At 38.7% G+C, this 14,956-nt stretch overlaps 1 protein-coding gene across 1 annotated transcript in view; it reads left to right on the forward strand.

Moving 5' to 3' along the window:
* The window catches only part of LOC142488297 (SCO-spondin-like), a 403,111-nt gene that overhangs the window by 119,293 nt on the left and 268,862 nt on the right, over positions 1-14,956 (forward strand). The window contains exons 29-35 of the mRNA XM_075588669.1: positions 1,634-1,864; positions 9,597-9,779; positions 11,073-11,309; positions 12,172-12,294; positions 13,373-13,476; positions 13,945-14,182; positions 14,704-14,856. Coding sequence (XP_075444784.1) covers positions 1,634-1,864; positions 9,597-9,779; positions 11,073-11,309; positions 12,172-12,294; positions 13,373-13,476; positions 13,945-14,182; positions 14,704-14,856 — 1,269 coding nt within the window. The remainder of the gene's footprint in view (positions 1-1,633; positions 1,865-9,596; positions 9,780-11,072; positions 11,310-12,171; positions 12,295-13,372; positions 13,477-13,944; positions 14,183-14,703; positions 14,857-14,956) is intronic.

The following is a 14,956-nucleotide window of genomic DNA, read 5'->3' on the forward strand; positions in this document are numbered from 1 at the left end:
AGACGCAGAATGTGATACATCTCATAATCTGTGCACCATGTAACTCCCCCCAGAACTCCTCCTACTGACTCTCCCCAAGGTGCAAACTGGGACAGAGACACAGAATGTGATACATCTCATTATAATCTGTGCACCATGTAACTCCTCCCCACCTAGTCCTACTGACTCTCCCCAACGTGCATGCTGGGGCAGAGACACAGAATGTGATACATCTCATTATAATCTGTGCACCATGTAACTCCTCCCCAACTCCTCCTACTGACTCTCCCCAAGGTGCAAGCTGGGGCAGAGACGCAGAATGTGATACATCTCATTATAATCTGTGCAACATGTAACTCCTCCCCCACTCCTCCTACTGACTCTCCCCAAGGTGCATGCTGGGGGTGAGACGCAGAATGTGATACATCTCATAATCTCTGCACCATGTAACTCCCCCCAGAACTCCTCCTACTGACTCTCCCCAAGGTGCAAACTGGGACACAGACACAGAATGTGATACATCTCATTATAATCTGTGCACCATGTAACTCCTCCCCACCTCCTCCTACTGACTCTCCCCAAGGTGCATGCTGGGGCAGAGACACAGAATGTGATACATCTCATTATAATCTGTGCACCATGTAACTCCTCCCCAACTCCTCCTACTGACTCCCCAAGGTGCAAGCTGGGGCAGAGATGCAGAATGTGATACATCTCATTATAATCTGTGTACCATGTAACTCCTCCCCAACTCCTCCTACTGACTCTCCCCAAGGTGCAAGCTGGGGCAGAGATGCAGAATGTGATACATCCCATTATAATCTGTGCACCATGTAACTCCTCCCCACCTCCTCCTACTGACTCTCCCCAACGTGCATGCTGGGGCAGAGACACAGAATGTGATACATCTCATTATAATCTGTGCACCATGTAACTCCTCCCCCACTCCTCCTACTGACTCTCCCCAAGGTGCAAGCTGGTTCAGAGATGCAGAATGTGATACATCTCATTATTATCTGTGCAACATGTAACTCCTCCCCCAACCCCTCCTACTGACTCTCCCCAAGGTGCATGCTGGGGCAGAGACGCAGAATGTGATACATATAATTATAATCTGTCCACCACGTAACCCCCACCCCCCCCTCCCCAACTCCTCCTGACTCTCCCCAAGGTGCAAGCTAGCTCAGAAGGGACAAAATCGGAGCACAATGCTTTGATACATAGACGCACGGTGAAATAGTCCTACTTTTGCTCTAAAATTGCCATGATACATTAACCCCTTTCCGTGACTTATGTGGGGACTGGCAGGTGTACCAGAGATGGGGAAAACCTTCTCACACATTTGCAGATTTCGTCAACATTGGGCATTCACAGCTGGCAACATTATTTTTAAAGTTATGAAACTTAATCCACACGTTCTTTTCTCCAGCAATGTCTCAGTACAGTTTCCACACTGTCACCTTTCCAACCCTGTACAGTGATCCTTACCTTTCTTTTTACACAAGTAGCACACTAGATATCTGATTTCTTTGGTCTTTCCTGAAATGTCTTTTTAGAGTGACGGTATCTGTAATTAACTCTTCATTTCATGGCACATGAATCTGAGACTGTATTTCCCCCTCTCTTGTAACTGGACCCACCTCCCCTTTCTCAGGCTGCTCCTCAGGGTGCAGTTCCGCTCACTTCCGCTGCTCCCTGGGTAAGTGTGTGCCGTACATTCACCGCTGTGATGGACATGACGACTGCGGGGACTTCAGCGATGAGAGGGGCTGCTTCTGCAGCTCAGGGGAGTTCCAGTGTCCAGACGGGATCTGTGTGCGGAAGGAGCTGGTGTGTGATGGAGACCAGGACTGTGCCACGGGAACCGATGAGCTGGTCTGCTCAGGTAACGTGGCTTCCAACATCTGGGGCATTGCCATGGTCAAGAGGCTGTCGGGCTTGTAGCTCCCTTTATCCATGAGATAAATACATTTCTACTTAACGTAGTCACCGTGAGTGGGACCCGCAACGCAGTTGCTGGCCCCTTTGGCTACAAAGGTTCACATACCTGTGGCTGACGTACGATTCCGTCATTTCACGTTGATAGGCCGTACAGTTGCTGACTAAGCCTAGTTTGACTCATGGAGTGACTGCTCTCTAATACAAACATGTAGACAATGTAATAATACACAAGAAGTGATCTGTTATAAGCATTACACACGGTATACGCTCCATGTAGCTCAGATAAAATGCAGGTTCTGATGGACTGGCATGCGAGTTCTTCGCAGAGGCAGCTATACACGTATCCCACAGCCTTCAGACTTAGGCCTAGATTCATGAAAAGGGGTTCAATGATAAAGAATGATAGTTTTATCGGTCTTTAATTTTATTTATCAACCTATTCACTAAAGCCATTTGTCAGCAGTAAAGCCGTGATAATGGACTTTTTATATGTGATATGTCAGCGTTGTTTTTAACGTGGTGTACAGTATGTAAATGAGTAGTTAGCAGCAAGTTAATTATTCACATCCTATTCACTAAGCAATTATTCACATCCTATTCACTAAGCTCCGACGCCTGAAGATGTTGGAACAATGAGGGGAATTTACCTACCTCAGGCTGACGTTAATTTCCTAACTTTCCCATATATATATCATAGAGCACTATTAGAGAGCACTATAATAATAATAATAGCATGTTCCTGTATTGCGCTGCTAGTTTTACGTAGCGCATTACAGAAACATTTTGCAGGCACAGGTCCCTGCCCCGTGGAGCTTACAATCTATGTTTTTGGTGCCTCAGGCACAGGGAGATAAAGTGACTTGCCCAAGGTAACAAGGAGCTGACACCAGGAATTGAACCAGGTTCCCCTGCTTCAAACTCAGTGCCAGTCAGTGTCTGTACTCAATGAGCCACTCCCTCTTGTAAAGCACTATTAGAGAGTATATTGTAAAGCACTATTAGAGAGTATATTGTAGAGCACTATTAGAGAGTATATTATAGAGCACTATTAGAGCGTATATTATAGAGCACTATTAGAGCACAATTAAAGAGCACTGTTATAGAGCACTATTAGAGAGTATATTATAGAGCACTTTTATAGAGCACTATTAGAGAGTATATTATAGAGCACTATCATAGAGCACTATTAGAGAGTATATTATAGAGCACTATCATAGAGCACTATTAGAGAGTATATTATAGAGTACTATTAGAGAGTATATTATAGAGCACTATTAGAGAGTATATTATAGAGTACTATCATAGAGCACTATTAGAGAGTATATTATAGAGTACTATTTTATAGCACTGTTATAGAGCCCTATTAGAAAGCATATTATAGAGCACAATTATAGAACACTATTATATAGCACTGTTATAGAGCACTATTAGAAAATATATTAGAGCACAATTAGAGTATATTATAGAGCACTATTATAGAGCACAATTTGTATATTATAGAGCACTATTATAGAATATATTATAGAGCACTATTAGAGAGTATATTATAGAGTACTATTAGAAAGCACGATTAGAGTATATTATTGAGCACTACTATATTGCACTATTAGAGAGTATATTATAGAGTACTATTATAGAGCACTATTTGAGAGTATATTATAGAGCACTATTATAGAGCACTATTAGAGAGTATATAATAGAGCACTATTAGAGAGTATATTATAGAGCACTATTAGGGAGTATATAATAGAGCACTATTAGAGAGTATATTATAGAGCACTATTAGGGAGTATATTATAGAGCACTACTAGGGAGTATATAATAGAGCACTATTAGAGAGTATATTATAGAGCACTATTATAGAGCACTATTAGAGAGTATATTATAGAGCACTATTAGAGAGTATATTATAGAGCACTATTAGAGAGTATATTATAGAGCACTATTAGAGAGTATATTATAGAGCACTATTAGAAAGTATATTATAGAGCACTATTAGGGAGTATATTATAGAGCACTATTAGGGAGTATATAATAGAGCACTATTAGAGAGTATATTATAGAGCACTGTTATAGAGCACTATTAGAGAGTATATTATAGAGCACTATTAGAGAGTATATTATAGAGTACTATTAGAGAGTATATTATAGAGCACTATTAGGGAGTATATAATAGAGCACTATTAGAGAGTATATTATAGAGCACTATTAGAGAGTATATTATAGAGCACTATTAGAGCACAATTAAAGAGCACTGTTATAGAGCACTATTAGAGAGTATATTATAGAGCACTTTTATAGAGCACTATTAGAGAGTATATTATAGAGTACTATTAGAGAGTATATTATAGAGTACTATTAGAGAGTATATTATAGAGCACTATTAGGGAGTATATAATAGAGCACTATTAGAGAGTATATTATAGAGCACTATTAGAGAGTATATTATAGAGCACTATTAGAGCACAATGAAAGAGCACTGTTATAGAGCACTATTAGAGAGTATATTATAGAGCACTTTTATAGAGCACTATTAGAGAGTATATTATAGAGCACTATCATAGAGCACTATTAGAGAGTATATTATAGAGCACTATCATAGAGCACTATTAGAGAGTATATTATAGAGTACTATTAGAGAGTATATTATAGAGCACTATTAGAGAGTATATTATAGAGTACTATCATAGAGCACTATTAGAGAGTATATTATAGAGTACTATTATATAGCACTGTTATAGAGCCCTATTAGAAAGCATATTATAGAGCACAATTATAGAACACTATTATATAGCACTGTTATAGGGCACTATTAGAAAATATATTAGAGCACAATTAGAGTATATTATAGAGCACTATTATAGAGCACAATTTGTATATTATAGAGCACTATTATAGAATATATTATAGAGCACTATTAGAGAGTATATTATAGAGTACTATTAGAAAGCACGATTAGAGTATATTATTGAGCACTACTATATTGCACTATTAGAGAGTATATTATAGAGTACTATTATAGAGCACTATTTGAGAGTATATTATAGAGCACTATTATAGAGCACTATTAGAGAGTATATAATAGAGCACTATTAGAGAGTATATTATAGAGCACTATTAGGGAGTATATAATAGAGCACTATTAGAGAGTATATTATAGAGCACTATTAGGGAGTATATTATAGAGCACTATTAGGGAGTTTATTATAGAGCACTATTAGGGAGTATATAATAGAGCACTATTAGAGAGTATATTATAGAGCACTATTATAGAGCACTATTAGAGAGTATATTATAGAGCACTATTAGAGAGTATATTATAGAGCACTATTAGAGAGTATATTATAGAGCACTATTAGAGAGTATATTATAGAGCACTATTAGAAAGTATATTATAGAGCACTATTAGGGAGTATATTATAGAGCACTATTAGGGAGTATATAATAGAGCACTATTAGAGAGTATATTATAGAGCACTGTTATAGAGCACTATTAGAGAGTATATTATAGAGCACTATTAGAGAGTATATTATAGAGTACTATTAGAGAGTATATTATAGAGCACTATTAGGGAGTATATAATAGAGCACTATTAGAGAGTATATTATAGAGCACTATTATAGAGCACTATTAGAGAGTATATTATAGAGCACTGTTATAGAGCACTATTAGAGAGTATATTATAGAGCACTATTAGAGAGTATATTATAGAGCACTATTAGAGAGTATATTATAGAGCACTATTAGAGAGTATATTATAGAGCACTATTAGAGAGTATATTATAGAGCACTATTAGAAAGTATATTATAGAGCACTATTAGAGAGTATATAATAGAGAACTATTAGAGAGTATATTATAGAGCACTGTTATAGAGCACTATTAGAGAGTATATTATAGAGCACTATTAGAGAGTATATTATAGAGCACTATTAGGGAGTATATTATAGAGCACTATTAGGGAGTATATAATAGAGCACTATTAGAGAGTATATTATAGAGCACTGTTATAGAGCACTATTAGAGAGTATATTATAGAGCACTATTAGAGAGTATATTATAGAGTACTATTAGAGAGTATATTATAGAGCACTATTAGGGAGTATATAATAGAGCACTATTAGAGAGTATATTATAGAGCACTATTAGAGAGTATATTATAGAGCACTATTAGAGCACAATTAAAGAGCACTGTTATAGAGCACTATTAGAGAGTATATTATAGAGCACTTTTATAGAGCACTATTAGAGAGTATATTATAGAGTACTATTAGAGAGTATATTATAGAGTACTATTAGAGAGTATATTATAGAGCACTATTAGGGAGTATATAATAGAGCACTATTAGAGAGTATATTATAGAGCACTATTAGAGAGTATATTATAGAGCACTATTAGAGCACAATGAAAGAGCACTGTTATAGAGCACTATTAGAGAGTATATTATAGAGCACTTTTATAGAGCACTATTAGAGAGTATATTATAGAGCACTATCATAGAGCACTATTAGAGAGTATATTATAGAGCACTATCATAGAGCACTATTAGAGAGTATATTATAGAGTACTATTAGAGAGTATATTATAGAGCACTATTAGAGAGTATATTATAGAGTACTATCATAGAGCACTATTAGAGAGTATATTATAGAGTACTATTATATAGCACTGTTATAGAGCCCTATTAGAAAGCATATTATAGAGCACAATTATAGAACACTATTATATAGCACTGTTATAGGGCACTATTAGAAAATATATTAGAGCACAATTAGAGTATATTATAGAGCACTATTATAGAGCACAATTTGTATATTATAGAGCACTATTATAGAATATATTATAGAGCACTATTAGAGAGTATATTATAGAGTACTATTAGAAAGCACGATTAGAGTATATTATTGAGCACTACTATATTGCACTATTAGAGAGTATATTATAGAGTACTATTATAGAGCACTATTTGAGAGTATATTATAGAGCACTATTATAGAGCACTATTAGAGAGTATATAATAGAGCACTATTAGAGAGTATATTATAGAGCACTATTAGGGAGTATATAATAGAGCACTATTAGAGAGTATATTATAGAGCACTATTAGGGAGTATATTATAGAGCACTATTAGGGAGTTTATTATAGAGCACTATTAGGGAGTATATAATAGAGCACTATTAGAGAGTATATTATAGAGCACTATTATAGAGCACTATTAGAGAGTATATTATAGAGCACTATTAGAGAGTATATTATAGAGCACTATTAGAGAGTATATTATAGAGCACTATTAGAGAGTATATTATAGAGCACTATTAGAAAGTATATTATAGAGCACTATTAGGGAGTATATTATAGAGCACTATTAGGGAGTATATAATAGAGCACTATTAGAGAGTATATTATAGAGCACTGTTATAGAGCACTATTAGAGAGTATATTATAGAGCACTATTAGAGAGTATATTATAGAGTACTATTAGAGAGTATATTATAGAGCACTATTAGGGAGTATATAATAGAGCACTATTAGAGAGTATATTATAGAGCACTATTATAGAGCACTATTAGAGAGTATATTATAGAGCACTGTTATAGAGCACTATTAGAGAGTATATTATAGAGCACTATTAGAGAGTATATTATAGAGCACTATTAGAGAGTATATTATAGAGCACTATTAGAGAGTATATTATAGAGCACTATTAGAGAGTATATTATAGAGCACTATTAGAAAGTATATTATAGAGCACTATTAGAGAGTATATAATAGAGAACTATTAGAGAGTATATTATAGAGCACTGTTATAGAGCACTATTAGAGAGTATATTATAGAGCACTATTAGAGAGTATATTATAGAGCACTATTAGGGAGTATATTATAGAGCACTATTAGGGAGTATATAATAGAGCACTATTAGAGAGTATATTATAGAGCACTATTATAGAGCACTATTAGAGAGTATATTATAGAGCACTGTTATAGAGCACTATTAGAGAGTATATTATAGAGCACTATTATAGAGCACTATTAGAGAGTATATTATAGAGCACTATTAGAGAGTATATTATAGAGCACTATTAGAGAGTATACTGTATTATAGAGCACTATTAGAGAGTATATTATAGAGCACTATTAGAAAGTATATTATAGAGCACTATTAGAGAGTATATAATAGAGAACTATTAGAGAGCCCTATTAGAAAGCATATTATACAGCACTATTATATAGCACAATTTGTATATTATAGAGCACTATTATAGAGCACTATTATAGAGCACTATTAGAGAGTATATTATAGAGCACTATTAGAGAGTATATTATAGAGCACTTTTATAGAGCACTATTATAGAATATATTATAGAGCACTATTATAGAATATATTATAGAGCACTATTAGAGAGTATATTATAGAGCACTATTAGAGAGTATATTATAGAGCACTATTAGAAAGTATATTATAGAGCACTATTAGAAAGTATATTATAGAGCACTATTAGAGAGTATATAATAGAGAACTATTAGAGAGCCCTATTAGAAAGCATATTATACAGCACTATTATATAGCACAATTTGTATATTATAGAGCACTATTATAGAGCACTATTATAGAGTATATTATAGAGCACTATTAGAGAGTATATTATAGAGCACTTTTATAGAGCACTATTATAGAATATATTATAGAGCACTATTAGAGAGTATATTATAGAGCACTATTAGAGAGTATATTATAGAGCACTATTAGAGAGTATATTATAGAGCACTATTAGAAAGTATATTATAGAGCACTATTAGAGAGTATATAATAGAGAACTATTAGAGAGTATATTATAGAGCACTGTTATAGAGCACTATTAGAGAGTATATTATAGAGCACTATTAGAGAGTATATTATAGAGCACTATTAGGGAGTATATTATAGAGCACTATTAGGGAGTATATAATAGAGCACTATTAGAGAGTATATTATAGAGCACTATTATAGAGCACTATTATAGAGCACTATTAGAGAGTATATTATAGAGCACTGTTATAGAGCACTATTAGAGAGTATATTATAGAGCACTATTATAGAGCACTATTAGAGAGTATATTATAGAGCACTATTAGAGAGTATATTATAGAGCACTATTAGAGAGTATACTGTATTATAGAGCACTATTAGAGAGTATATTATAGAGCACTATTAGAAAGTATATTATAGAGCACTATTAGAGAGTATATAATAGAGAACTATTAGAGAGCCCTATTAGAAAGCATATTATACAGCACTATTATATAGCACAATTTGTATATTATAGAGCACTATTATAGAGCACTATTATAGAGCACTATTAGAGAGTATATTATAGAGCACTATTAGAGAGTATATTATAGAGCACTTTTATAGAGCACTATTATAGAATATATTATAGAGCACTATTATAGAATATATTATAGAGCACTATTAGAGAGTATATTATAGAGCACTATTATAGAATATATTATAGAGCACTATTAGAGAGTATATTATAGAGCACTATTAGCGAGTATATTATGAGTTATCGCTTATTTGTGTTGCTCAGAGTAAACCCCATTGGTTGAGGTGCTCGTGAGCCAATGTCCGTGTCAGTCATTCTTACGCAGATGGCATCTTGCTCATGTTGTAGGCGTGGGGACCTGTATCTCAGGGCACTGGGCGTGTGGAGATGGCTTGTGCATTGGAAGAGAGAAGCTGTGCGATGGGATATCTGACTGCGGTGATGGATCCGATGAAACGCAGGCTCAGTGTGTAACTGCTTTGCCTCAACCTGGAGTCACGGCTGGTAAAGTCCCAACAACAACCTTACCTGGTGGCAGCAACAGAAGCACCGGTGAGGCTGCTATACAGTGCCAAGTAACTGCAGCAATAACATCACTGCAAATACAGTGCCACTAATCATGTTACCAAGTACTGCATATAATCCACCAACGTACCACGTTAGCACAATCAGAACTACAGCTATGCACAAAAAAAGCTTTTATTGGAGCAGTCATGTATTGTTTAGGGGACATATGCAAAGTGCATCATTTTCAGATCCCAGTGTTTATTATAACAGTCAGAAGATCTCACCGGCAAAATCAGAGGACGAGTATGACAGCCAATATCCGGCGATTACTGGGGCTGTAAAGTAATATTACAATGGCTTCCAAAGCCTGTTAAATTAGTGACATCCTATAACTCACCTTCTCCCCCTCATCCCTTTGTTCATCAGCTGTGTCTACTCATAGTAATAATAATAATAATAATAAAAACAGGTTAATAGGGTTACAGGAATCTGGCTCTTATTTGGTTACAGTGTATTTACGTGGGGGGTTTCTGGAAGTCACGGTGGCAAAGCAAAACGGAGCCACTGCGCCTGGATTACTCCACGAGTAGCTGGCTCCCCTAACTATACACGTACATTCTAAATGGGGGGTTCAGTTACTAATGTAAATGGAGCTTCCCAGGGTGCGATGGACAAGAGACCTTCTAAGCGCTGACTGGGTGTGGAGACGGATTCATTGTACAATATCCCCAAGTCTGATCCAACCAGAGCTCACCATTTCTTAAAGTTCTACGCAAGGGACATGTGCCAGGGTCACTGTGACAGTCGGTGGTTACTATTCTATGACCTGCAATGGGGGCTTTAGGCGCTATGTAGTTTACAGAATCAGGGTCTGAGAGCTTTGCTGAATACGACATGGAGACCGGCTAATAATACAGCCCTGATGTATAATAATACTGCCTAGCTCCCTATAACCAGGAACCTCTCCATCTAGTTTTCTCTGTTCACATTTATTTATTTATTTATTTATAAAATGTTTTACCAGGAAGTAATACATTGAGAGTTACCTCTCGTTTTCAAGTATGTCCTGGGCACAGAGTAAAACAAATAATACATGGTTACAAATACAGTTACATAAATGAACAGGGTATACATTATATACAAGACATTGCGATTTTTCAATCCTCCCTTTCTTATCTCTTCTCCATGTTCTCCCCATGATCTCTCTTCCCTATCCATCATGCTTCTCCCTCTCCACCTTCCATGCCCTCTTCCTGTTCTCTGTTCGCCTCATTTCCCTTTCTTCCCCTCTCTTGTTTATCATTGCTCTCCCTCCCATCTCTTGTGCCCCCTCCTCAGGCCCTCCCTGCGGTCGGTATGAGTTCCAGTGTGGGAGCGGGGAGTGTCGGCCTCGGGGGTGGCTGTGTGATAACGAGGTGGATTGCTTGGATGGGAGCGATGAGCAGCACTGTAACCGCACTTGTGATTTGGACCAGTTCAAGTGCACGCTGACCGGGGAGTGTGTGGGCTACGGACAGCTGTGCGATGGGATCCCCCACTGCAGGGACCAATCAGATGAAAGCACAGACAACTGCGGTAAGAGTCATTTCATCTCATCAGGGTTTACTATAGCTGAATCTCAAACTATTGGGGCCACAATACATATTCTGTGTTTATTCGGTTCAGAGCACAGATCTGCCACTTGCACTTAAAGCTGCAGACAAAGCAATATCCTACGTGTGTGTATATTTTTTTAAATAAATCAGTTCTGTACTATGAGAAAATACTTGTAGCATTTTTTTTTAAAAACAACTCTGAATGACATTTTTAATGTATTATAATGTAACGAGCTCTATAGCAAAAGAGAAGAAAAAAGTCCTCCAGCGCGTGGTTTAGATGGTCATCCCCAATACATGTAAGGGAGAGAAGAGAGAGAAACCCACAAATAATAAGGGTAAGATGGGGATATGCAGACAAATCCCATATATTAATATAAATAACTATAAAAGTGAACACTCACATGAGCCAAAATCCCACTGGAAAAGGTTGGCTTCCACACTGCCCAAATGGCCAAAACACAGTAGCATGTGAATTAGCTTCCCAGCATGGACTTTACACGTCTCCCTCTCGCCTGTGGGGTGTCAGCGTGGTGTCCGACCCAGCTCTCGATCACCAACTTCTTTCTGCGTCATGCGGGGATTCCCCTGGCTGGTGCACAGCACTGGTTGTTCCTCCCAAAACGTGTCCTTCCCTCAGGACTCAGTGTAGTGCATGCGCGCAAGCAGCTGCTGGCTTCTGTCTCTGGTTAGGGTTGTCTAGGTGGAAAGCTTACTCCTTCAGCGACGGTGGCCTGTGGTGTCCACAATTCATCAGATGCATTTCGCCAAAGGCTTCCGAATCAACATGAATCATATGGACCATAGTAAGTACTGTACTTACATATTTTTCATTTGACCAGGTTCTACCCAGATTCCCCCTTGTCCTGGGCATTTTATCTGCACTAATAGGATGTGTGTGAACATCTCTCTGGTGTGTGATGGAGCTCCCGACTGCCCACAAGGAGAGGATGAGATGGCTTGTGGTAAGAGTTTACATTCATTGGCATGTTGGAGTTCAGAGTTCATTTACTGCACCTGTCAGCCTTTAATATAAGAACACAGCAGTGTATCGGCTGTATACTGTATACAACCCTTCTCAAATATTGACACACACTGGGATATCCGCACCTGATCACCATTTCCAAAAGACTTGACTCAAAGAAGGGTGGGTAGCCATGTTGGTCCTTTCTTCGATGTAGTAATGAAGGAGGGAGAGGGAGAAGGGGGTATGATACCTTTTATTTGACCAACAAGTACTGTAGTTGATGTGTTGCAAGCTGTCGAACCTCTCAAAGGCCTTCATCGGGTTACCCTAACTATGAGAGGTTGGAAAGCTTGTGACATCTCAACTACCTATTGGTCCAATAAAAAGTATCAGACCTACTCCCTCTCCCTCTTTTGTAACTACCATGAGTGACTGGCACTTACTACGAGATGAGAGACATCGGACTACACCGTTTGATGCTTCGTCTCTTTTCTGAGTGACTTATGGGAAGAAGATGGTAGTGGAAATGGGGTGTAAAGAGGGGGAGATGATAAAGATGTAGGGATCTAGCAACTAAGCAGCAGTATCTTTAAGGAAATATTAATGATCATTAACTTAGTGAATAGACTGCTTTGTCTTATTTGCTTCGAGCCTAGAAGTTGGTGTGCAAATCTATTTGTTTCTTAGAAATGGATGTCAAATTGCAGAATAAAGTTGACGAGTAATGGGTGTAATGTTTGGGTAGTTTCCCCTAAAACAAATAAGCAGCTCAGTAAAGTTTAGGGGCAGGAGTGGGAGATTGGAGGAGGGGTAGGGGAGAGTCGGGGAGGGGTAGGGGAGAGGTCGGGCAGAGGTCAAGGAGAGTTCGGGGAGAGGTCAAGGAGAGGTAGGGGAGAGGTCGGGCAGAGGTAGGGGAGTGGTCGGGAGAGTTTGACTTTGTTTATACTCCTGGCGACGGCGTGCAGACGCCCCAGGTCTAAAAGAAACAATTTCCCTTTGTGCACATTCAGATTGTGCATAGATCTCTTGCATTATACAATGATTTGACTCCAAAGTGTCTCTTCATCCCCTGCCAGACAGAAGCTCAGTAACCGCAGCTCCGCCCAAGCACGGCAACCAATCTATCTCCGTCTGCCCGGAGTATTCCTGTCCAGGCGGCCGCTGTCTGGCATTCAAACAGGTAAGAGAGAGAGGACACATTCCCAGGCATTGCTGCATTCACTGCTATATACGCAGCACTGTACAAGGACGAGCAGGGGGGGGGGGCATGTTATTGCACAGCGTGGGACTCACTTTATCTGCCAGTTAAGATATTAAATGCTATTTACTTGACATAAATGGATTGTCTAGTCCCATCCTTCGTATCTTCGGAGCAGAGACCTGGTCTTTCTATTCTCTGTTTCTTTCACATTTCTTTTTTCTTCTCTGTTTATCTCTCTTCTAATCTTCTGACATCTGGACCACCTGAGTTTGGGAAGCTCTGGACACTATTATTTCATCCATGAAGATCCCTAAAAGGCAACGCAATCTACGACACATCCCCATTTGCCCGGGTCCAACGAGGCTCCCCCCGCCCTGTCCTGCTCCTTTATGTTCCTCTCTCCTCTTCCACACGCCTCCTTGCTGTGAACGTGTCATGTGCCTGCAGGTGTGTAACGGGATCGCAGATTGTGGAGATGGAGAGGAAACCTCGGGGTGGGTTCCCTCCGATGAGCGGGACTGTGGCATCTGGAGTCCTTGGGGAGCGTGGACTGACTGTAGCCACCCGTGTGGGACAGGGATGCAGAGCCGGAGACGCGCCTGCGCCAACCCTTCCACCGATGTGCTGAGGCAGTGCCGGGGAGAGGAAACACAGGCCCAGCAATGCTTCCAAGTCTCCTGCCCAGGTGAGGGTACTTTGTTTTGTCACAACGTCCAAGTTGTCTGCCGAGGACTTCAACAAATCTGCAGGTGTATGTCATCCATTAAACCGGGGTGGGGGGCAACTCCAATCCTCAAGGGCCACAGACAGGTTTTATGGAGATCCTTGCTTCAGTACAGGCGGCTCAATTAGTGGCTCAGTCAAAGACTGATCTCCTTAAAACTTGACCTGTTGGTGGCCCTTGAGGACTGGAGTTGGCCACACCTGTATTAAACTGTCTAAACAAGAAGCAGATGTTAATATGCCAAAGTAGTACAAAGAAATCAGCCAATTAATGATACAAACGTGAAAAAATGTATTATAAACATGACAGATTTTAGTATTGAAGGTACAGTAACTTGAGCTATATTACAGCTAATCCAGCTTCTATGATAGTGACGGTTCTTTTGCAGTTGTAGGTAATTTTAAATTGCCGCTATGGGGATCTTCATCAGTCCCGTTCCCATGACTAGCTTCCAGGTGATAATCGCTATGCTCTCCTTTCAGTGGATGGCTTCTGGACACCATGGACAACGTGGTCAAACTGTACTCAAGACTGCGCTGGGGTGGTGATCCGTCGGCGGGAGTGTACCCTGCCACAGAACGGGGGACGCCACTGCTCTGACCTTCCTGAGTCTTTTTCTTCAGCTCTGGAGATTGGTAAATAGGTCCCTGTCCTCTGGGGAGATACTCAGGTTCAGGGTAAAGATTAGAAAGTAGGATAAGAACGAACAGTGGTAGCAGACCTGATATAAAGGTT

This window comes from Ascaphus truei, chromosome 2, assembly GCF_040206685.1.
Source record: "Ascaphus truei isolate aAscTru1 chromosome 2, aAscTru1.hap1, whole genome shotgun sequence".
Classification (NCBI taxonomy): domain Eukaryota; kingdom Metazoa; phylum Chordata; class Amphibia; order Anura; family Ascaphidae; genus Ascaphus; species Ascaphus truei.